Here is a 21,974-nt window from a genome sequence, read left to right as displayed (position 1 = left end):
AGTCTGATGTTGGGCACTGTCCCGTCCCACACACTCGATTCGGGGCTCCCTCGGGATCTGACTGGGCCCTTTCCGCTCCTTGCCTTGTATTTCCGTCGCGGATGGGGAGCTAGTGGTGGGCTGGAAGTAGGTGCAGGGGTCGCCGTCTCCTCCCTCACTTTGATCACTGTACTGTCTGAGTCCCGCCTATAGCTGAGTCTCGGTTGTTACGCACTCACCAAAGTCCTGGCATTAGTCACTGTTCCTCAATCAGGCCTCTGTCTCTGGCCGTCCGCTCCTTCCCGGGGTCCATGCAAGCGCCGCTGAAATGGGTCGCACAATCTGGGTATGCAGTCAGGCGCTCCTCCAGGACTCTTGCAGCCCACTCCACTATCGGCCTGCAGCTTGCGGGGGGCAGCACCAACTCCTGGCGGGGCCCAAGGTGCGTCGGATCTAGCTTCCGCCGGCTCCACGCCGGATTGCCGCCTGCCCTCTTGGACTATCGCTGCCAGTCTTAATTGTTCGCCAGGAAACTCACTGCCTTCGCCTCAGCGCCCCTCGACAGATTCAGCAGGTTCAGGGCCCCAGCTGGAGCAAGTGGCGACGTCTCTTTCACTGCTGCGCGCGAGCTGTCTTCGGTCGCCGCCTCAGGATCTGATAGAGAGCGCTCTTGGAAGCTCGTCCGGCTTCCCTCAATCAGGGGCTTCTTTAGGCAGTGCGCACCACGCTGGTGGGTGCCATTTTGCCGCTCCGACTCGAGCGGCCCGGACCTCCGTGTCTTGGTGCTAAATGGACCGGGGGGGGGGTTGTCTCGGTTACCGCTGCACCCCGCCGCCGTCAGACGACGTTGGGTGCCACTTTTGTGTCGGATACTGCCAAATTTCAGGTGTTTATTTGCTGACTGCTAGCGCAGCTCTCCTACCGTGCGGCCATCTTCCTCGGCTGCAAGCCAAGCCCCCCCCCCCTTTGAAGTATTCTCGAGTATTGTGTTGATATCTACGGGGAGGAGATATACCAATGTGATAGTGATATTGTGTTGTGTTGTAATAAATAGACTTATTTTTGCTAAACACTGTGTGGTTTCCTTTCATCTAACCCACTACAGATTAAACTGGTAAAGCAAGCTGCTTCACACTCCTTCAAGATAAGTTCGAAGGCTGCTCTCCACAGCTACCACTTTGCGAGCTTACTATGGTTATCAATGTGCACTAAATTCAGCATAAGGGTTGTCTGGATTAGTGCAAGCTGAATCACTTAAATAAGTGTGCATCATATATTAAGCCAGCCTCCTGCACTTTCGTATTCGTCCTAAAACTGTTGGCAAGTTTACATTGTATATACATTTTGGATTCTTATCCTGAAATTTGTTTATACTGTTATTGTCTGTGGTGCACCGCTACTTTGTTTAAATTTGAAACGTCCTAGCTTTAGGGCTGCATCTTGGCAGTAGGTGTGGATAGTGTGTGCACACAAGGCTCATAAATTCCTTTTGGGTAATTGTTAAGGGACACAGGATAGTTGCGGTGATGAAGGGTCCCCTGCCATTATCTGGATTTCAGTAAAAAAAAAAAAAATACATATGTCAACGCATACCCACAAAACACAGTAATCCATTAGTCAGACAAAAAGCATTTCATTTATTTGTATCCAATCTCTTAAAAAGCCCACTGCTCACGTGCAACAGCTGCACGAGGCCGTCGCACACTTAAAAACACAATAACACAGGTTAAAAATTCATGGAGACTCCGCTACCACGCTGGGCCTGGGGCACCCGAACGTTTCAGGTGAAATACATTTATAACCACCAGTCCCACAACATAGAATGTCAAGGTGTGCATGAGGGAGATGTCACAAAATCGCCTATTTATCGACACATTTCACCGAGTTTCAAGGCACATAGCAAGGCAGCAGCATCCCCGTAAACACGAGCAACAAACAAAGCCTGTTCAGCAGTGAGACACACGCTAGTCAAAGGCTCACCAAAAAGAGACAATTATTAATTATTATCAGCAACAGTGAGTGATGCGTTACACCGTTTCGTGTTTGGAATCGGATCACCAGTGTAACACAGTTGACATACTCTGAAAGTGATTATGGTCATTGGTGCGTCTAATGACATTCAAACTCAAAGTTAGGAAGAGTATTAAAAAAACAGGAAAACCCCATTGAAAGAGTATCGACTTCTGCACAATAAGCGCATCTGTGATTGTGGACATTTTGAGAAGACTGGCTGGTTGACAAAAAGTGATGTGACCAATAAATTACATTATTCTGTGCTTTTCATTCACTGACATTGTAGAGTGTCCTTGCAATTCTACGGTAAAAGCCCAAAAGGAGAGGCGTCAGTGGAAGGTGGCGCAGAACTGCGGCATCTGCGCGGGCTGCAGGTCGAGCGGGGCTGAGGGCAGGAAGGCTGCGCGTGGGCGTGGCAGCTCATCTACATGATTTGTATAGGCTGTGTTCTGGCCACAGTGCACCAGCGCTTGCACGAGACTCACAGCCTGGGAGCTGAGGAAGCTCATAATCACCGTGAATGTTTTTGTCAATTACAATTTAAGAGCACTTGGCCGGGGAGCTGGTCAGACGATCTGTAGTTCCAAGTCCAGTTAAACTGCAGGTGAAGGGCCTCCTCGCCTCGGTTTTAAACTCTCACCGCTTCTTCACACATTTCTCATCATTTGTGCGTCCTCGTGATCAGTCAGTGTTTGCTAGCAGTAATCGGTCTTCGATAGAGGGCTTTGACGGGCAAAGAGATGCAGGGGCTTCAGCGCATACTTCTATTCCCGCAGTGACAACGAATCCGCTGGCAGTCAAACTTGTTGATACTTAGGTCTGTAGCTCGTCGGCCCAGTGACTCTGAAAGAAAACAAGCTGAGGTCAGTGTGCTATTTGGACAGAACAAGGAGACACTGTGCAGATCATTCGTGGCAGTACAACTCGGGGCACTAGGTACATTTAAAAGGGTTCAAGTCCCTTTCTGTCATTTTATTTCCCACTTTGGCCGAGATCCCTCCTGGTGTCAGTAGGTGTCAGTTCTGGAACCCCAACATGCATGAATGTGACCTGGTGGAGATGTAAAGAAGTGCCAAGTCTCTGCAGCCCCCCTAGCAATGCATATATGTGGAGGCTGAGACTTCAAATGTAACCTTCTACAGTAGATGTACACGGCCCCTCCAGCAGGCGTGCATTTACAGAATTGTACAAAATATCACCCTTCAACAGCTAGCCAGGCTTCGATTTTACCTGAGTCAGGATTTATCTTACAAGACTCACCTTAGCGATGGCTGGTAATTACTTTCCCCAGCATCAAACAATCCGACCACCAGGCCCCCTTTCTCCCTGCTATGAAGGCAAGACTATCAACTCTGTACCCAGTAGACTAGGGTTCCAACCACAGCTTCCCCACCTAGATAAAAGTTGTTTCCTGTGCGCGCTGCTTTAAGTCCCCGACATAATAATAACCCCCCAAACTACCCAAATCAGGGCAATCTTAAAAGCAAGGATTAAGAGCTGAATTAAAACTCAACATTTTAGCGCTTGGATTTCATCCTATTTTGTAGAGTTGGAGTTTTGGGGACAGCCGACCACAGGGAGGTCTGCCTCCTGGTAGATTGGGAGGGTGGCGCAGTCCAAGAACTATTTGGAATGATTCATTGAAGAAACTTATTTGTTTCAACTGAGGTTGTGCGCTGAGAGTTGGCATCTACACTAGGTGCCACCAACCATAAGCAGTCCAAGAACTGCCATTTCGATTTGGGCTACAAACGTAGACCAATATAGCCCAAGCAAGGGCGGCCTTAGGCATGTGCAAGCTGTGCACCTGCACAGGGCCACCAAACCCCAGGGGCCACCACGACAATATATATCCTTAATAGAATAATCCTCTGAGGATGGATACATATTTCCGTGGCGACCCCTGGCAGGGATTTGGCTTCCACTTCCAAACACCCTGACCCGCCCATCTTCACTGGCCTCTGCGCTCCGCCCTGCCCGGACCCCCTCTTCTGGGGCCCCCTACCTACGCTCCCTGCCCAGGGCCGCCATGAGCCTAGAGCCGCCCCCGGGCCAAGTTATATAAGGGGTTAATTTGGGCTCCTTACTAACATTTTAGGTTCAGCTGACAGTGGCGTTGAGTCTCCCTGTTGAGTCTCCCCATTGAGAAGGTCAAAAGGGTAAAAATAAAATGATAATAACTCATTTTAATATTTTATTTTTACGTCCTTGCACAGCCAGGGCAGGGAGGGGCTGCTCTGCTCACAGGGCAGGGGAGGAGGGGTGTTCCCACTGCTAGTGTGCATGATGCTTTGGCCGGCCCTCTAGGGCCAGTCAAACCGTCATGCGCACATTGTATGTTCTTCATGCAGGCTGCATTACAGCTTGCATGGAGAAAATGCCCAGCCTCCCCTTCTCTGGCTCAGTACGATCCACGGCGCTCAAAATAATCTGATTGGCTACCGGGAGGCTGAAGAGGACCAAGAGCAGCAGGAGGCAGCGGCAGACAGATAAGCGCATTTTTTTTTATTTTCACTCCATCTCCTCTCTCCCCCCCCCCCGTGACCGCCCCCACCGCCGGTAAATACCAGCCACCACTGTCAGCTGACCTGGTGACTGGGAGAGAGTTTAGGCTTTTTTCAAAGCTTGTGACAGTTAGGCTGTGGTGGTCTTTAGCAATAAAAGGGTTGCAGAGGCGATGAGGTTCCTCAAGGAGACCAGGCTCCTTGATCCTATTATAGGAGGGGAGGCAGCGATGACCGGCCTGCCCAGCCCATCAGAATTTGGCGTGGGTTGTTGCTGTGGTAGTGCCTGCTCGCTGCGGCACAAGTAGAGGGTGGGGGCAACATCAACGTTGAATGTGAGTGGGAGGATCTGCTCTTTGTCCAGAAGAGCGACCCCTCGTGGTGCGGGACGACAAGGAGTTTCTGTGGCTGGGAGGGCCTGGTTGCCATCCCAAGCGCACCCCAGCGACCCAGGTTTCATTGGTGGGTGGGGGAGACTTGTGGGTAGGCAAAGGGGCTTGGGTGCCACCGCAGTCGTGGTGGCTAGTGCTGCTACCTGCGGGCACAGGAAGCAAGTACCGCGGCCCTACCACACGTTTGTGCATGTACCGAGCTGCAGGCAAGCAGTATTTGGGAGAGCGGACGGTGTAATCGGAGCCACCCACAAAGCCATCTTGTGGCCTGTCAGGGGGAAAAGCGAGCAGTGTCATGAGAGCCGCTCACGGTTGCTGGGAGGGGCCCAGGGAGGATGTGGCAAGGCGGGGGGGGGGGTCTTTCAAGTGACACGGTAGCCGGACGAGCACCGGGGAATTGGAAATTCAAAAGGGCAGCATATGGGTACCCGCCCCCTGTTTTAAATGTGGCACAAGCTGGTGCGGCATACAAGAGGGTTTTGGACCAGATGAGTCCTCAAGTGGACAGGGCTAGCTCAAGTACACAGACTTGTGCATTGGCAGAGGGGAGTTTGGGCCACATGAGTCATAAGCATGGTGGAGAAGTGGAGGACAGGGTTTTGGGCCACAGGAGTTTGGTGGATAGCATGGCCAACACAGGGGCAATACGGAAGAGGACAAGTGGTTAGGGCATTGACATACAGGGGCTATTATTGGATGAGTTGGGGGAGGGGCATGGGGATATGGTCTTACAGCTTCAACAAAAGAGGGGGGACCAAGGAGCTTTTTAAGGTCCAGTGTCCATGCTCCTTAATTATAAATGTATACCAAAAAAAGGGAACACTGTTCCTAATGCAGGGTGCAAAAGTCACCCATGCAAAAGGGTGTAAAAAAGTCACCCGTTTAAAACCAGGGGAAGAAAAGAGAAAGAACAGGGATCCTAGGTAACAGTCCCCACTAGTGATAGGAAAACCATCTTGTTGTCCTCTGTTGCCCTCACACACCCCGAAAGGTGTCATGCTTCATCATTGGGCAGTTGCTCCTTGTAGGGCCGGCGCTGCAATCCCCTACGGGTCCCCCGAAGGGTCTCTTTATCGGAGATCTTTTTATAGGACTGCCGGTTGATGCATGTGGGTGTGTGGGGTGTGGGGAATGGGTTCAATTGAGGGTAATAAATTGACGTGCAAGTGTGATAAAAATAGGGTCACCATACAGCGAAGATATGGTCTTACAATCAGATGAATATTTGGGAAAAAGGGGGTGGCAGAAGAGGGCCCCTTAGGGGCTCCCGTCTTGCAGGGCTGTGGAAGGCCCACAAGAGGAGGAGGGAAGGGGTGGTGGGGGTCAATCCTGGGGCGGTGTGGGGATACTGCAGGATAGTTGGTACAGCGTGGGAAGAGAAAGAGCATGGACAGTCAAGGGCCCCACGTCTCTGCTAGTATTCACCTGTCAGAGTGGAGCGAGGAAGAGGAGGACACGGATGACAACATTCCAGGAGAGGAGTTTTAAGGCAGACATTCAGCAGGGAGCAGGAGGGCTCAAGGTGGATTAGGAGTTGAGAGAGGATGACTTAGCAGCGACAGGGGGACCGGAGGGGGCAGCAGTGCTCCAGTGACAGGCGCAGGGCCCCAGCACACAAGTCCTGCCATCTTTCTTTGAGGTAAAGGAGTGGCACAGGTTTCCGCACTCATTAGCGCTGTGAGAGGCACGTCAGTGCCACAGGGAAGAAATGGCTGGGCCTGACCGGTTCACCTGATGTAGTTGGGGGGCTCCTTCATGAAAGAAAAAAGAAGTTCTGGAACAGCCTCATCCACCCCACTGGCTGGAAGGTCATGGATGGCCCACGGCGCACGAAGTGTGGCAGACGGTCAATTAGCACCAGTGGAGCGGCATACAGGAGCTATGTTGGCCTCCCAGAATGCCGGACGTTGCCCTACCACTCCAAGATATGTACAAGTTAACAGTCAAGAAATGGGTGGGGGTCCCAGCTGGGGCATTTAGTTGGACCAGCTTGGGGTCACAGTGTTGAATGAGGATGAGAGCTTTGAGGAAGGTGAGGTGAGGGATGAGGAAACAAGGAGTGAAAGGGGGGGGGGTCAACTAATGTTCTGTCTGGTGTGTTGCAGCCAAGTAGGGAGTTGGTGGTGCAGAGACCCCTGTTGAGGCAGCAAGCAGCAGTACATGCACTGTCCTTGGAGCCAGGTAAGGCCTGGTCCATGGCAATGGGTCCAGTAATGGTATCCACAGGTATGGACGCAGGAGGATCCAGGGGGACACAGGAGCGGCTGCGTAAGGGGAGGTATGTAACTGATGTAGATGTGGGCGTAGAGTAAAAGGGGAATAGCACAAAAGAGCAAAGTGCAGGAGAGGGGAAGGGAGTAGGCAACAGTGTAGGGGTAGGCCGTGGGGGAGGGTCCGAAGACAAGGGAGAGAAAAAGGAAGGGCTGGAGAGCAAAGGTCTCAAGAAAAATAGGTAACCCAATATTGAGGTCACAAGGCCTTTGGGGTCCATCTCATGCTGGCCACCTACGAACAAATTTGTTAAGGGGAGTACATTTTGCATAGTGAGGTGTGATCTAAAAAGGGTTAGAAGGAAGAGGAATATGAGCTGGCAAGCGGGGAAAAGCACCCCTGACAATTGAGATTTGGACCCTGGCATTTTTCATTTACGCCAGTGTTTACTGTGAAAAGTATCCAGAGTGTGCAAGGTCATATTTAAGTAAATAGATGCAATCCGAAAGGCCCAAATTACAGGGGGAAGTTATGCAAGGGCCCAGTACTATGAGGAATTTCTGGCATGCTTGGCTTGGGACCCTGATGCGAAGTAGAGGGAATTGGATTGGACCTTTGGCAGCAGACCATGTGGGCTGCAAAGCTGGCAAGACCATTTTTATGACTAGCGGTTTGCCAATAGTGTACCACCCATTTCAGAGTTGCCCCACCCGTGGAGGGGTGGATTTTGCAGCAAAATGCCAGGCAGGGGTATGGGGCACCTGCTGGGACTTTAATAAGGAGATGTGAACTCAGGAATACTATAAGTTTAGCCACAAGTGTTCGAAGTATGCAGGGCCGCATCCCCTCAAACTTAAACTCACCTCAGACGCAACCTGAGACTAGCAAAACGCTCTTAGAGATCCTCTCCATCTATTAAACTCCTTAAGATGTTGATATTGAGAAGGAGTATGTTCAACACACACATCAGAATGGAGAAAGTGACCTTCAGAAGCCAACTGGACTAAGCCAAAAATCACCCCAAAATGCTGTTTGATCTGATTAAACTACAATCCAATAACACTCTTAACCCATCACCACTCATATCCAGTCCACAACCAACCTGCAAGGACTTTGCCACCTTTTTCCTTGAAAAGTCTAGCAAGATTGAATCTGAACTAAGGTCTGCCCTGATTGATCTATCACCCTCACCAGACTCCTCCTTACCTTCACAGCCTCTTACTGTTCCATGTGTCTCCCCTAAAAACAATTGCCTTCTGGAGTCAATTCTCATCCTTCAACTGCACATCCATTTGCAACATACTTTCCACCCGGAAACCTTCAAATCACTTCAATGATCCCCTTTCCTCCAATTTCTGTAAAGAAATGATAAGGTCACTTATAAGGTCACGTATAATCTTGGTCCCACTCTGGACCAAGATTATTAATGCCTCACTTCTTCAAGTCAAAGTTTTGACTATTCTCAAAAACCTACGGCTGACCCAGAAGATTTGAATAACTTCCGACCAATCACAAAGGTCCCTACTCTGGCAAATCTCCTTGAGAAATGTGTTCATGAACAACTGTGTAACCACATTGAGGAATTCAAACCTCTTGATCAATTCCAATCGGGCTTCCGACACAGCCACAGCACCGAAACAGCCATCACCTATATAGTTTTTTTGTAATAAACTTTATTTTTGAGTTTACAAATTACAATACCATAATAAAAACATTTGGCATCAAATCAATATATGTAGGCATATTTTTGACATTATCAGTGGCTTATAAGGCAAAAGGTGGCGTCGGGAGGGAGATGTACAGTGGGGAAAGGAGAAAACCATGTACAATCATATCACAGTGAGGGAAGAAACCGGGCACATTACTGAGGTCCACTGCCCACAGCACTAGGGTCAACCCACCTGTCCCCCATCGCGAGTAGACCCCTCGGTTATACCCAACCCACTTCCCTCCTCACTGTCGGTTGCCTCTGGCGAAGAGGATCCCCCCTCTGCCAGCCCAGAGTGACACGACATGCCAAAGTAGTAGATCTCTTGCAACATCTCATCCCTTCTAGTAAGTTTCATGTGGACCTCTTCAGCTAGGGACCCTTCACGAACGTCTTTGAGCCAGGTGGGCACCTCTGGGGCCCTTTGCCCCATCCAAGTTATAGCTACCCTGCGCCTGGCGAGTACCAGCATTAATTGCAAAAGCTTATGTGGGAATTTCTTTTTCTTAGGCTTCCGGACCAGCGCCAGTAACAATACAAGGGTTCAGGCATCATCCGAAGGCCAGTGGCCGCTACAATCCTTCCCACCACCTCAATCCAGAACTGCCGAACCATTGGACAATCCCATGCCAGGTGTAAGAAACCTGCCTTCTCCGCGGCACATCTAGGGCAGCTATCTCCCTTTTCACCAGACATGTGTTTTAGGGACATCGGGGTTAAATAAGTGTGGTGGAGGAAGTTAAAATGCGTTAACTTAAACCTGGCGTTGGATGACACTGAGCGTGTGAGGGAACCTATGCGTGCCCACTGTGTATCATCTAGTTGGATTCCGAGGTCCCTTTCCCAGGCCGCCCGAGACGGCGGTATCTGGGGCGTTGAGTCTTGTTTCATCGCTTTGTACAAGAGTGAAATCAATTTGCGGCTGGCACCGCAGGAGAATAGGATATCTAATGTGTGTGTCAGTGGCGGGATGTCCGGATACTGAAGCCAGGTGACCTTCACCACCTCCTGAATTCCTCTGAAATGTAGGAACTGACCCTGTCCAAGGCCAAAATTCTCCTCTGCCTGCTCGTAAGTGATGAATGCTTCATTGGGAAAGAAGTCAGCGAGAACCTCACACCCACCCTCCCTCCAGGGTTGAAAAGACATGTATTTCCCAATATCTATGAAGGGGGCCAGTATCCAAATCAGGAGTTCCCTGTGGAAGGGTGCCCTTGTTAAGACCTTCTCTACAAACCACTGCCATGTAGCGGCTGTGTGCCGTACAATGTAAGGAAGGGATGAGTTTGCCCCCCTGCCCTGCATCAGAGCTTTCTGTAACGCCTGAGTGTCTACCCTTCTGGAGAGGAGGCGTTTCTCCCAATTATCCACGTCGGAGAACCAGCGTGTGGGTTGTAGCTGCACCGTGTAATAGTACAGGTTGAAGCGTGGAGCTTCCAGACCTCCCTCCTCATAGCTACGAACAATAGTGTTGAGTGCGCCCTGACTGCGTCTGCCCGCCCAAAGCAGAGAAGTAAGTAAGGTGTTAAGAGTTTTGAAAACTCGTGGCGGTAACGGACATAGTGAGTTCTGAAGTACATACAGTGTACTGGGAAGCATCACCGTCTTAGAGATGGCTAGCCTGCCCATCAATGAAAGTGGGAGGGTGTTCCAAAATGACACCGACTGCTGCAACAAAGTAATTGACGGTCTACATTCTGGGCTATCACCTGTGCATCTGTCGGGTCACTTGTATCCCAAGGTATCGAAACCATTGCCGCTCCCAACACAGTCCGAGGTCCGGGAGGTCCTCCGGGGGAGCTGAAGCCAGCCCCACCAGCGGGAAGATCAGGGACTTACTGAGGTTAAGTAGTAATCCAGAGACCTCCCCAAACCGATCTAGATGGTGCAGCAGTGCCGGCAGGGCATCCTGAGGAGAGGCCAAATAAAACAAGGCGTCGTCGCATATAGGTAGATAATCTTCCTCATGTTTCCCACTCTAATTCCCCACTCTTCCATAGAGGTCCGGACCCGGACCGCAAAGGGCTCTATGGCCAGGGCAAACAATAAGGGCGAAAAAGGACACCCCTGGCGCATACCCCTTCCAAATTGCCACTCTTCTGACCTCGCACTCCCTAGTTTTACTTTAGCGCGGGGTGCTGTGTAGAGGATGTGAATACATCAGCAAAATTTAGGGCCCAACCCTACAGCACGTAGGACCTCAAGAAGGTATCCCCAATCCACTGTGTCGAACGCCTTGGCGAAGTCAATAGATACGAACACCAAGTGGTCCTCCGGGTCCCGCGCCTCATGCAGAATGTGGTTCAGCCGCCACAAATTCATAGCTGTATTACGTCCTGGTATGAAGCCACACTTGTCCTCATGGACTAAGTGAGTCATGTGCGGCACTAATCGAGAGGCCAAGAGTTTGCAAAGGATTTTAACATCTGCGTTTATCATCGTGATCAGATGATACGTTGAGGACTCATGGGTGTCCGTCCCCCCCGGTTTTAGAATCATACATATTTCCCCTTGTGTCAAGCTCGGAGGGAGATCTTTGTGCTTAAATGCCTCTAGATAGACCTGCAACAAGAGTCGGGGAAATGTACCCCCGAACGCCTGATAAAATTCAGGGGGAAACCCATCACCCCCCGGAGGTCTGGCTCATGGTAGGTGCTGCAGGGCGGATTGCACCTCTCCCAGCGTTCGGGGCTCGTCAAGGTCCTTCTGTGCCTGTTCAGGTATGGATCGTAAGGTCACGGAGGTAAGGGAGATAGGAGGCCTCGCTAATTGCAGGGTCTGTGGTATAAACCAACTCAAGATGAGTCTTCAGGACCCGTAATAGTCCCACCTCTCGTGGGCTCCCGAAGAGCAACGATGGCGGCAGGGGCGCATTCCCGGCAGAGAATCCAAGCTAAAAGACGTCCTGATATATCTCCTCCCCTAAGAAGGCACTGTCTATACTGTGTGAGGGTGTATTTGTCGAGCCTGTCCCAAATTTCATGAATGCATTCCCGAATACTATGTTCCTCTTCCCTCTCCGCCGCATCAGGTGCCCCAGATGTCTGAGCCTCAAAGAGGTGGCGTTCCTCCTCCTGCAGCTCTCACTGAAGCTGCCTTCGAACCCCACAGGTGAGAATTATGCATGCTCCTCTCACCACTGCTTTCAGGCCTTCCCACTTCGTGGCCTGTGACAAATTCGACCAGCCCCAGTTCAAGTCGACATAGTCAGTTATGACTGTTTCTAAGTGGTGTTTCCCTACCTAATCGTCGAGGATCTTTGCCGGCCACCTCCAAGTTCGCGGTTGACGCAGCCGTCCCCCCAAGCTAACCACACATGCTACAGGGGAGTGATCATGTTAGAATCGCGCCGGGTCGGCCACCTCAAGGGACATATCCGCAACTGGGTTTGCAAGTAGGACCCTATCTAAGCGACTGTATATATTATGAGTGGATGAGAAGCAGGTGTACACTTTCTGGGTTAGATGTGTTTGGCGCCAAACATCGTGGGCTCCTACATTCCTCATGACTTCTCGGAGTTTCATTGTCATTCTTGGTTTCGTGCCAGTAAGAGGTGTGGACCTAACCAGAACGGGGTCCAGGACACAGTGAAAATCCCCCAACCAGAGTAGTGGCACCTCCAATTCTGATAACAGGACCTCCTGCATAGAATGAAAGAAGTCCGTGTCATCGGTGTTTGAAGCATACATGTTCATTATGGCCACGTCCCTTCCATCCAGTTTAGCTCTAAGGAGCAGCTATGTTCCATGGATGTCAGCCTCCACATATTGTAAGGCAAACAGATCCCCAGGGGCCACCCACAGAAGGACCCCTCTGGCATACGAAGAGAATGAAGAGTGGAAAACCTGTCCCCGCCATTTCTTTGCCAATTTCTGTGCCCCTTCATCCGTGAGGTGAGTTTCTTGAAGGCATGCTATCGTAACCTGATGTCTTCGTAGAAAGGAGAGGACCCTGTATCTCTTGGTGCATGTGCCTAGCCCCCTCACATTCCAGCTTCAAACTTTAAACCACATGTACAGTGTGGTAACCAATCCTTGCACGTCACATGCCCCGTGTAGCCATCCAAGCCCTGTGCCCTAAATGCGATACATACAATGCCTGAACAAAACCAATAACACCCCCCCCTTGAAATACCCCCCCTCGCGCGAGCAATTCACTGTCCACAAAACATGCAGAAATGCCCTTCCCATGCTGGTGCCAGGACGTGCACACCTGTCCCATTAGCCTAAACAGGGCCAGAAGTGTCCTACAAAATAAGAGGAAACCCGCCACCCCCAAGTCAGCTCCCGACTCTACCAGCCGCCCCATGGAATAATGCAAGGCCTCACCTCGCCCACGCATGGACCCGTGGCCCGTCATGGCCAAATGGTACAGAAACCCAGCCAAATGATTGCATGAATATTCTATCACAACAAGCAATTCTCCAGAGTCCCGGTGCAGTGAGAGTCACCAGTCCACTCAAGTCCAGCCCCTTCCGCCCCCACAATAGGAGAAAAAGCAAAGATAAAAATACAAAAAAGGATATCATCATCAGGGCGGTACAGCATTGGATGTCAACGGGTCCAAAACCGTCTCCGGTACCACATGAGTGGTTGACAGAAGCATTTCAGGCACCAAGTTCATTTCAGGAGTCTCTGTCACGGTCGGTGGGGGAGAATCGTCAGAGTCCGATGAATCCACGCGTAGTGCCTCATCATCCCCCACCGTGATCTGCTGTCTCTCCGATTGAGCTGCGCCCACCAAATGATTCCTACGTCTGCCCCTGCGATTCCAAGAAGGTCTGGTCCCCCAGGTATTCCGAGATTCCCTCTGCTCGCGTTGGGGGAGGGAGTCTCCCCTAATCTCAAGCCATTCCCATACCTCCTCCGGAGCGTCAAATAAATGGGCCTTCCCATTCACTATTACCTTGAGTTTCGCAGGGTACAGTAACATGTACTGTAGGCGGAGTTCACGCAACTTCTGCTTGATGCCAAGAAAGGATTTCCTTTGTTCCTGCACCTGGCGGGTATAGTCCGGATAAATGGACACCTTGGCATTGTCAAAAGTAAGGTCTACCGCTTCTCGTGCCGCTTTCAGTATACAATCTCTGTCCCAATAGTTTAATATCTTGGCAATGATTGCCCTGGGGGAGCCCCCGGTGGGGGGGACCAGTGCCCTGTGTGCTCTTTCTACTACAAAGGCCTCCGACAGTCTTGAAGGACATAGTCTAGTACGTATCCAGTTCTCAAGAAATCGCTCTGTGTTACCTTGTTCCGAGTGCTCCAGGATGCCCAGGACCCTGATATTACTGTGACGGGCCCGCCCCTCCGCCTCCTCCGCTCATCGCTCTAACGCTCCAGTGGTGCTGGTGAGCTGAGAGACCTGTTGCTTCAGAGAGGCGACCTCCCCTTGTAGCTTGCCGATGTCCCACTCCGCCGTGGAGACCTTGTCCGCCAACTTCCGCAGTTCTGCCCGTAGGAGATTTACATCGATGGAGACTGTCTCAATTTGTTTTTCCAGGGCAGTACGGGACTCCTGTATCGCCTCCAGGAGCTCAGCTCGCGACGGCTCAGCGGAGACATCTCCCTCCCCATCCTGTCCCGTCTGACGAGTGATGCGCTGTGGGGCCAGATGTTGTGTAGTATATTGCGTGATGGTGTTGGAGCTGGAGGCACGAGGCAGCCTGTCCTTGCCCATGATGTAGCTAGACAATCGCAGGAGGGCAGTACCCCCACCCAGTCTTGCAATGATCCTAGCGCAGCTCACCTCAAGACTGTCACCTAAGCGCTGCAGACCAGGCAGGCATCCACAGGTCAAGGCCCCAGCCGCGCACCTGAACAACAGCACAGTCTGCACAGCTGTGCCTCGCCCGGCCGTCTGCGGGTATGTTCCTAGAGGGAGCCCGACCCTCGCTCGACCCTTTGAGAGGGCAGGCAAAGAAAAAAAAGGGGGGGGGCGGGTCCAGACGGGTGCTTCCCCCGCGTGTCCAGGGGTAAATCTTCTGCCTCCAGGTAGCCTCTACACCCTAGAGCCTCCTCCAGTCTGCAGCAGCGTACCGTCTAGTATCTCCCAAAGGTCAAAGTCCCCCCAGGTACTACCAGTAAAACCCAGGATGTCTCCACCCAAGGGGTGGGTCAGGTTAAAGGGACGCGCCCCAAGAGTGTAGCGCCACAGCACCAGCCGGTCTGGGCGCCGGCCTTACGGGCAGCCACCGCCAAGCTCAGCTCCCCAGTGTCCCCCGACCAGGATCACTCCACAGCCCAGAACTCGAGCCACTGCACACTCCAGGTCTAGGAGAGGCTGCCTGCCCACAGAGCAGTGAGAGGGCTCCAAAAGTGGTGTGCACTCCGGTTGCGGTGTCCAGGGCCCCCGGACTAGGCGATGAGAGGCCTCATCCCCAGGCTCATTCTGAGGAGATCTTCGGTGCTCCGTAGTGCCCCCAGTGGGGCCACCCAGTTCCCAAGTTACAGCAATAACGGCCGCTGAGGAATCCGGGAGGCCCCCGATGGCAGAGGGTGCCTCCCTGGCAATTTACAATGTTGCTGGACAGTGTAGAGGGACTCGACCCCCCCAGGGCCCGCGCGCAGTCCCAGCCAGCAGGACACGATTCAGCCAGCAGAACGGGACCCGCCACCTCGCGGGTCCCAAGTCGACATAGATTCCGCCAGCAAGCTCTCTCGCTGCATACGCCGGCGTGCTGTGCAGCCCGTCCAGCTCCCCACTCAGGAACGGAGCCGAGAACAGAGATATTCAGAAGGTCCCCGGTGACAGGGGGACTCCGCGGCTGTCACGGACCTCCTTGGGCAGAAACAAAAGGATCCACTGTCTTCAGGCCGACGCGGATCTCAGGCCGGTGCAGGCCCCATCCCCGGCCTCATGCAGCAGCAGGCGACCGGGTCGGCAGTCACAGAGCCGCCGTGGCCGCTTACAGGCACCAGCGTTGTCTCGCTCTCACCCAGGGTGCCCCCGCAGCATCAACTGATCCAGAAGCACCAAGGGGACCACCGTGGGCAATATAGGGCAGGATAATGCAGGATTTTAATGGCTGGCCGGTCAGGAGCCGAAGGAGCTCACGTCCTGTCAGCCATGCTGCTTGGCTACGCCTCCATCACCCATATAGTTGACGACGCTCTTACAATGCTTGACCAGAATGTATCGTGCCTATTAATCCTACTTGACTTCTCTTCAGTTTTTGAGACTGTCAAACATGACAATCTCCCGAGCCTTCTGGAACACAGGATGGGGCTCTCAGGCTTGGTACCAAAATGGTTTGCCTCCTTTCCCAATAACAGAACTCAGAGAGTCAAAACCAATCAAATCCTATCCAATTCCAGTCCCTGCACTCTGGGGGTTCCCCAAGGGTCCTCTCTCTCTCCCACACTTTTCAACCTACTCACTGAACCTCTTACTGAAATCTTCAAAGCATCTAACATCCAATATCACATGTATGCGGATGACACCCAGCTGTACATGAAAATCTCTTCTCCTGACGATATCAAGACACTCAACGAAACCCTGCACAAAACCCAAAACTGGTTAACCGTCAACTATCTCAAACGTAAAGTTCCCAAAACGGAATTCCTCCTTATCTTACCGCCCTAGCAAACCCCCATCGTCGAGAAATATCTGAACAATCTCTCCGCTCTTAACTGCACACCACACATCATAAACTCCATGAGATCTTTGGGAAAAGTGCTGTATAAGAATTTAAACATGCAGGATCACATCAGCGCATCCACCAAAGGAGCGAACTTCCAACTGAGCATCCTAAGGAAATGAAAACCCTTCCTTCTCCCCCAATGACTTTAAATCTGCTGTGCAAGCTTTAGTTATCTCACGGCTGGCCTACCGAGGTACAGACTAGTCCCGCTCAGGGCATCACTGAATGCTGTGGCTAGGCTCATCACAGGCTCCAAGAAAGCCAGCCACATTACCCCGGATTTGAAATCTCTAAATTGGCTTCCTTTTGAAGCAAGGATTCAACTAAAGCTTGCATGTATGACCCATACAGATCTTCATTTCAACACTCCTCTTTACTTTGCAAATAGCTAGAAATGTCGGGTGGTGCCCATTCCTCAAGGAGCTTCAGTACCTTGTTGCTCAAACCTAAGAAATTCATAAAAATCAAAAAAACGTACAATCGATCTTTCTCAGGTATTGCCCAGAGAATTTGGAACTCCCTATTTGTGTAAACTAGACAGTTTCCTTCAAAAAGGAAGTGAACGCTTTACTGATGAGCACTTCGCTGAGTGAGAAGCTTTGCCTCGGCCTTTTGAATTACCAGACCAGATCTGGCGGGTCCTCTGAGCCCAACGGCATGCTCATCTAGTGTGACAATGACTCTTCCTGCTTTATTTTACTCACATGTTCTTCTGCCTTCCTTGACGTGCACCGCTGCTTACTTCTGTTACTTGGCAATGTTATGGTCCTATTACCTGCCTCTATTAGGTCACTATGTACCTGTTGTTAATTGTATATATCTATGCTTTTCTGCCACAATTGTCTCAACTATGTGTTCTGCAACTCGTCTGTAAAGCGCTCTGATACCCTATAGGGTCAGGTTTGCGCTATATAAAACTTTTAAAATAAATAAACTGTTTTGGAGCTGGCAGTTGCTATTAGGGGCAGGGCACAAGTCAATGGCAGCAGCATGGGGGCGGACAGGGGTCACACCTGCAGTTTTCTGGCAACCGAGGAGGAAGGGGGAAACAAGGATCTGGTGCTAAAGGATTGTACTCGTTATAAGTTTGGTAGGTGAGAGTACTGGCTGGAGGAAGCAAGGATTCTATGGGAAGGGTACAGAAAGAGTTTTCATTTGGGTTACAAGGGTCCTCAGGTGCAGCGGTGGGCTGATAATTTGTGGTCAGCAAAAGAGCACAAATGGGCTGTGCAAGAAGAGTTGGAAAAGGAGGTTTCTGAGGACAGGATGGCGGGCACTTTTCATGATTGGCCGATGGGAGCAGCAGATTGTTCCACCAATAGGGGTGGTGCCCACGAAGGAACGGGGTCGGTTTTGCTTGATTCAGCACTTGTCCTAACTAGAGGATGGGTCAGTGAATGATTTAACTGCAGAGGATGTGGCATTGGTGTTGTATTCCTCTGTGGATGTGGCCACGTCACTGGAAGTGACAGCGGGTCCGGGGTCACTGAAGGCAAAGTATGACATTAAGTCAGCTTTTCAGCTGCTTAGGGTGAATGCAGAGCATCCAGATCACTTTCAGCTATTGGGCATTCAAATTGAGGGACGTTGGTACGTGGATAAGGCCTTACCCATGGGATGCTCGACATCATGTGTCTTGTTTGAATGCTTCAGCTTGTTTTTGCAGTGGCTGTTTACATGGCATACAGGCCATCAGCTGATAACCCACTACGGCTCAGAGGACTGCCAGGCTCTTCTGGTACGATTCCAAGAGCTCATGGGTGACCTGGGGGTGCTATTAGCACCAGACAAAACAGGGGGTCCACCAAATGTGTTGTCATTTTTGGGCATTGAAATTGATTCTGGCCGGAAGGAAGCGAGGATGCCACAGAAGAAAAATGAGAATATGCTAATGTTGTGAACATGCATGCTGGTGAGGGACAAAGTGAAAGTGAGGGAGGTGCAGGTGCTGCTGGGTCACCTAAACTTTTCATGCATGGTGGTAAGGTCAGGCAGGACCTTTTGCAGGAGGCTGAGGGTAGCAGTCTCAGGTTTCTCATTACCTCATCATTATGTAAGGTTCTTAGCAAGGGTCAAGGAGGATCTCCAAATGTTTTTTTTTCCTGCAGCCCTTCAATGGGATTCCATTGGCGCGGCATGGTGAGTTGAGCTGGAATGTACAGATGTTTTCTGATGAAACAGGGATCTGGGTTTTTGGCTGAATTGGTAGGGCAGATGGTGCGTGGAGCCATTATCAGAACAGTGGGAAAAAGGGGGCAGGAGCATTGCCTTCTTGGGAATGTTTCCTTTCATGGTAGCAGTGACCTTGTGGGGAGCAGAATCGGCAGATAGGAGGGTGCTGTTAAGAGTGGACAACATGGCTGTGGTACAGGTGATAAATAGACAGTTAGCCAGGGACACATAGGTTCAAAAATTGCTTTGAGTTTTTGTGTGGGGTTGCTTGCAGCATGATATTTCTTTCAGTTGTGGTCGGTAGGCAACATTTGATGATACAACTAGTGGTAGGGTCCTCTCGAAGTCAACTCTTACAGCCCGCATTGAGGGAGTTCTTAGCATCAGGGGCACAGGGAGGAGGACTGGATGCGGGTCGAGGATGTGATTCAGTTTATGTTGGATTTAATAGAGAAGGGACTGTCATAAGTTGCAGTTACAGGAAAATTAGCAGGAGTCGCAGTTATGGAGAAATTGTTGAGGGGATTTGCCCCATTGGTGGGTGGATTGGGGCGTAGGATGCTGGGCACAAGAACAATTGAGGGTGGGGAGGAATAAGAGGCTAATAATATGGAATTTACTTTACAGTGTTATGCAGGGGTTGTTGCAGGTGTGCATAGGTGCGTCAGATGCTTGCTTGTTTTCGGCCGTTATGTCATGGATGTTCTTTGGCTCTCTCCGGGTGTCAGAGGTGCTGGGAGGCAAGGGTCAGGTAGGAGAACTGTGGGAAGACGTTTCACAGCAGAGGATAGATGGGAGATTTGGTTTAGCAGTTCCAAAACAGAGTGTAGTGTTGCACACAGTACGATCATCAGTGCAATGTCTGGTGGGGTGGGGTGAGCGATGGACGATATATTGAGTAATTGACTTTGGAATGGTTTTTAGATACACGTCGGGGGAAAAAGGTTATGGCGTTTCAGCTGCTATATTTGATATGAAAGGTGCTTGAGTGATTAGGATTGCCCCCTGCTGAGTACGGCACTCATTCCTTCAGCATTGGTGCGGCGACAGAAACAGGGTCAGGGCTGGGCACACGAAGACCTCATGCATTTGGGGTGATGGTCCTCTGGCTGTTACAAGCGATAGGTGCGGGTGCTGGGCAAAGAGGGAAGTTCAGCAGGCCAGGCTTTTTTAAATCCTTACTGCTGTTTGTTTCTTTTTAAGTTCAGTGGTGGGTACGTTGGTGGAGGACGTGGCCATCTGGGTGGTGGGCAACTTTCGTAAAGTGGGCGTAGTTTCAAGCTCATCAAAGGGGTTTTGGGGGTCATTTCAGGTTTTAATAAACATTTTCTTCCAAATACTTTGAAAGGAAAAGGAGGCATGTGTTGGAGTGATTTGTTGCAGGGAGGTAGGTGCCCAGATGAGTTGATTATTCACTTAGGGGGAAATGATCTTGTGAAGGAGAAGGGCATTGTTCTGATGAGGACAAAACAAAAGGACTTGTTACAAATTAAGGTGAATTGGGCCAGCTGTTTTGTCTTGTAGACTGAGTTTATCCCAAGGAGGACATGAAGTGGGGCGGGCAAGCCCACCTCTATCGACATGGGCTCGCAGGAAGGTGAATGGAGAAATGCCCCGTTTTTGCAGGGAGGTTGAATTTGGGCATAATTCTCATTCAGACACTACATTTAAGGCTCTGGAGTTTTACCAAGGTGGCAGAGTTCATTTGTCGCACGTCAGTATGGATTTATATTCATTGGAATTGAGGGAGGTTCTGTCCAGGACTCTGAACATCATGAAATAGTGTGCACAGCATAAAGGGGACGTTAGGGGTGGGGTGGTGGATGGATGGGTGGGGCAGAAACACGAGCATGCTTACTTTTTCCAGGTGGCGGGGGCCTGGAAAGTTTTGCAGCACTTGTCAGAAGTTTGGTTGGCATTGCCAGTTGGTGAAGCATGTGCAAGGAGAGGGTAGGCAGGTAATTCAAGGTTCATTTTAAGACGTTTAGTTGCTTAGGGATTTATACTTGCAGTCATGGGCTTAGGGGGAAATATAAAGTTTAAAATGCTGAAGTGCACAACAGTTAAATGGGATAGCTGCCGGCTGGACATGTGGGGGGACGGTAGAGGTGGGAGTGGGGACACTGGTTAGATCAATTTGATGTATAGCTAGGTTTTAGTTTTGTAAGGCAGTCTGCCAGGTAACGTTTGTGAAGCTCATAACAAAGTGGACAGTTGTATGTGCTGCGCCCCTCTCTCCCAATGGTTGCGTGTAGCTATGGTCGAGGGTTCTGCTCAGTGGAGTAGGAGGCCCAGACTAAGAATTGGAAGTGATCTCGGAATACACTTGCACAAGACAGTGTATACTTAGACCATTTGTTTACCTGAGACAGTGCAGATACTTCTTCCAGATCACCGTAGCAGCCCTTTTTGTGGCGAATCAGGTCTCCCCAGAGAACAGTGTTCTTACAGCTGAAAAAAGATGTCAAGAAAAAAATCATAATGAAAGGCAGGGCTATTTATTAGCTTACATAGATCTTTCATCGCCAGGTGACACAGAAATACTGCACAGTTACACTGATCTTTCAGACACAGGCCACATACAACAGGAGTGTCACATTCCTCAGATGTCACAAACTCAGACTCCAGAGACACCTCTATCTCTGAGAGTAAGTACATTGTAATTATAGTCTCAGATCTCAGACAGTTGAGCTATCTGTCAGAATACAAAAATCCTCCCGTCCTAGGCACCAGTGCTGTCCCTCAAGGTGCACCCAAATCTTACATACCAGGGTCTCAAACAGTAGTGCTACCCCTAAAGTGAAATAAATCTTTCAGAGTTAAAAAGCAGAAAGAAAAGAAATATTGCAGAATGTTATCTATAAGTTAGGGCTGGTGCACGTTTTACACCCAAGGGTGTCATATTTTCGTGCCCCCTCCTAAGAATGTGGCAATTTTACTGCGTTTAGTCCACCCAGCGTCCACCTACACTGCTGACTCATGGTTCTCCTGGCAGATCCCTCTTGGTTACCTACCCTGGGCACTGCCCCTCCACGGGTATGAAGTGGTCGGGCTCATCCTTCAGGAACGCTTCAGCCAGGCATGTGATATGTGCCCGCATGGCACAGCTGGGATGGAAGCACTGCAGAGCATCATCATCACCCTGCACAGGGGAAATAACACTTGGTGATGTAGGCAAAATAGCATACACACTGAGACTAGCGGACAAGACCCACCTCATCTCAGTCTTCCTACTACATCTAATGTACCCGATTGTTTTAGGTCATCTGTGCCAATCTGATAAAGATACTTGCCCCTCAACTTCCTCTCTGAGAGGGAGATGCTTTATTGAAATGGTAAGGAAGCTGTTGTGACAT

The 21,974-nt window shown here is 50.6% G+C and overlaps 1 protein-coding gene across 6 annotated transcripts in view; it reads right to left on the bottom strand.

Annotated features, from left to right (window-relative positions):
- Window positions 1–1,596: 1,596 nt before the first annotated feature.
- The window catches only part of LOC147705726 (structure-specific endonuclease subunit slx1-like), a 320,040-nt gene continuing 299,662 nt past the window's right edge, over window positions 1,597–21,974 (bottom strand). For all 6 annotated transcript variants that reach the window (XM_086932164.1, XM_086932160.1, XM_086932162.1 and 3 more), the window contains 3 exons: window positions 21,633–21,760; window positions 20,982–21,069; window positions 1,597–2,835 (listed from right to left, as the gene is read on the bottom strand). In XM_086932164.1, coding sequence (XP_086788290.1) covers window positions 2,806–2,835; window positions 20,982–21,069; window positions 21,633–21,760 — 246 coding nt within the window. In that variant the 3' untranslated portion in view covers window positions 1,597–2,805. The remainder of the gene's footprint in view (window positions 2,836–20,981; window positions 21,070–21,632; window positions 21,761–21,974) is intronic.

Source organism: Lissotriton vulgaris, chromosome 7 (genome assembly GCF_964263255.1).
Source record: "Lissotriton vulgaris chromosome 7, aLisVul1.2, whole genome shotgun sequence".
Classification (NCBI taxonomy): domain Eukaryota; kingdom Metazoa; phylum Chordata; class Amphibia; order Caudata; family Salamandridae; genus Lissotriton; species Lissotriton vulgaris.
Note: the sequence above shows the minus strand (reverse complement) of the source record. Positions and strands in the feature narration are given on the sequence as shown.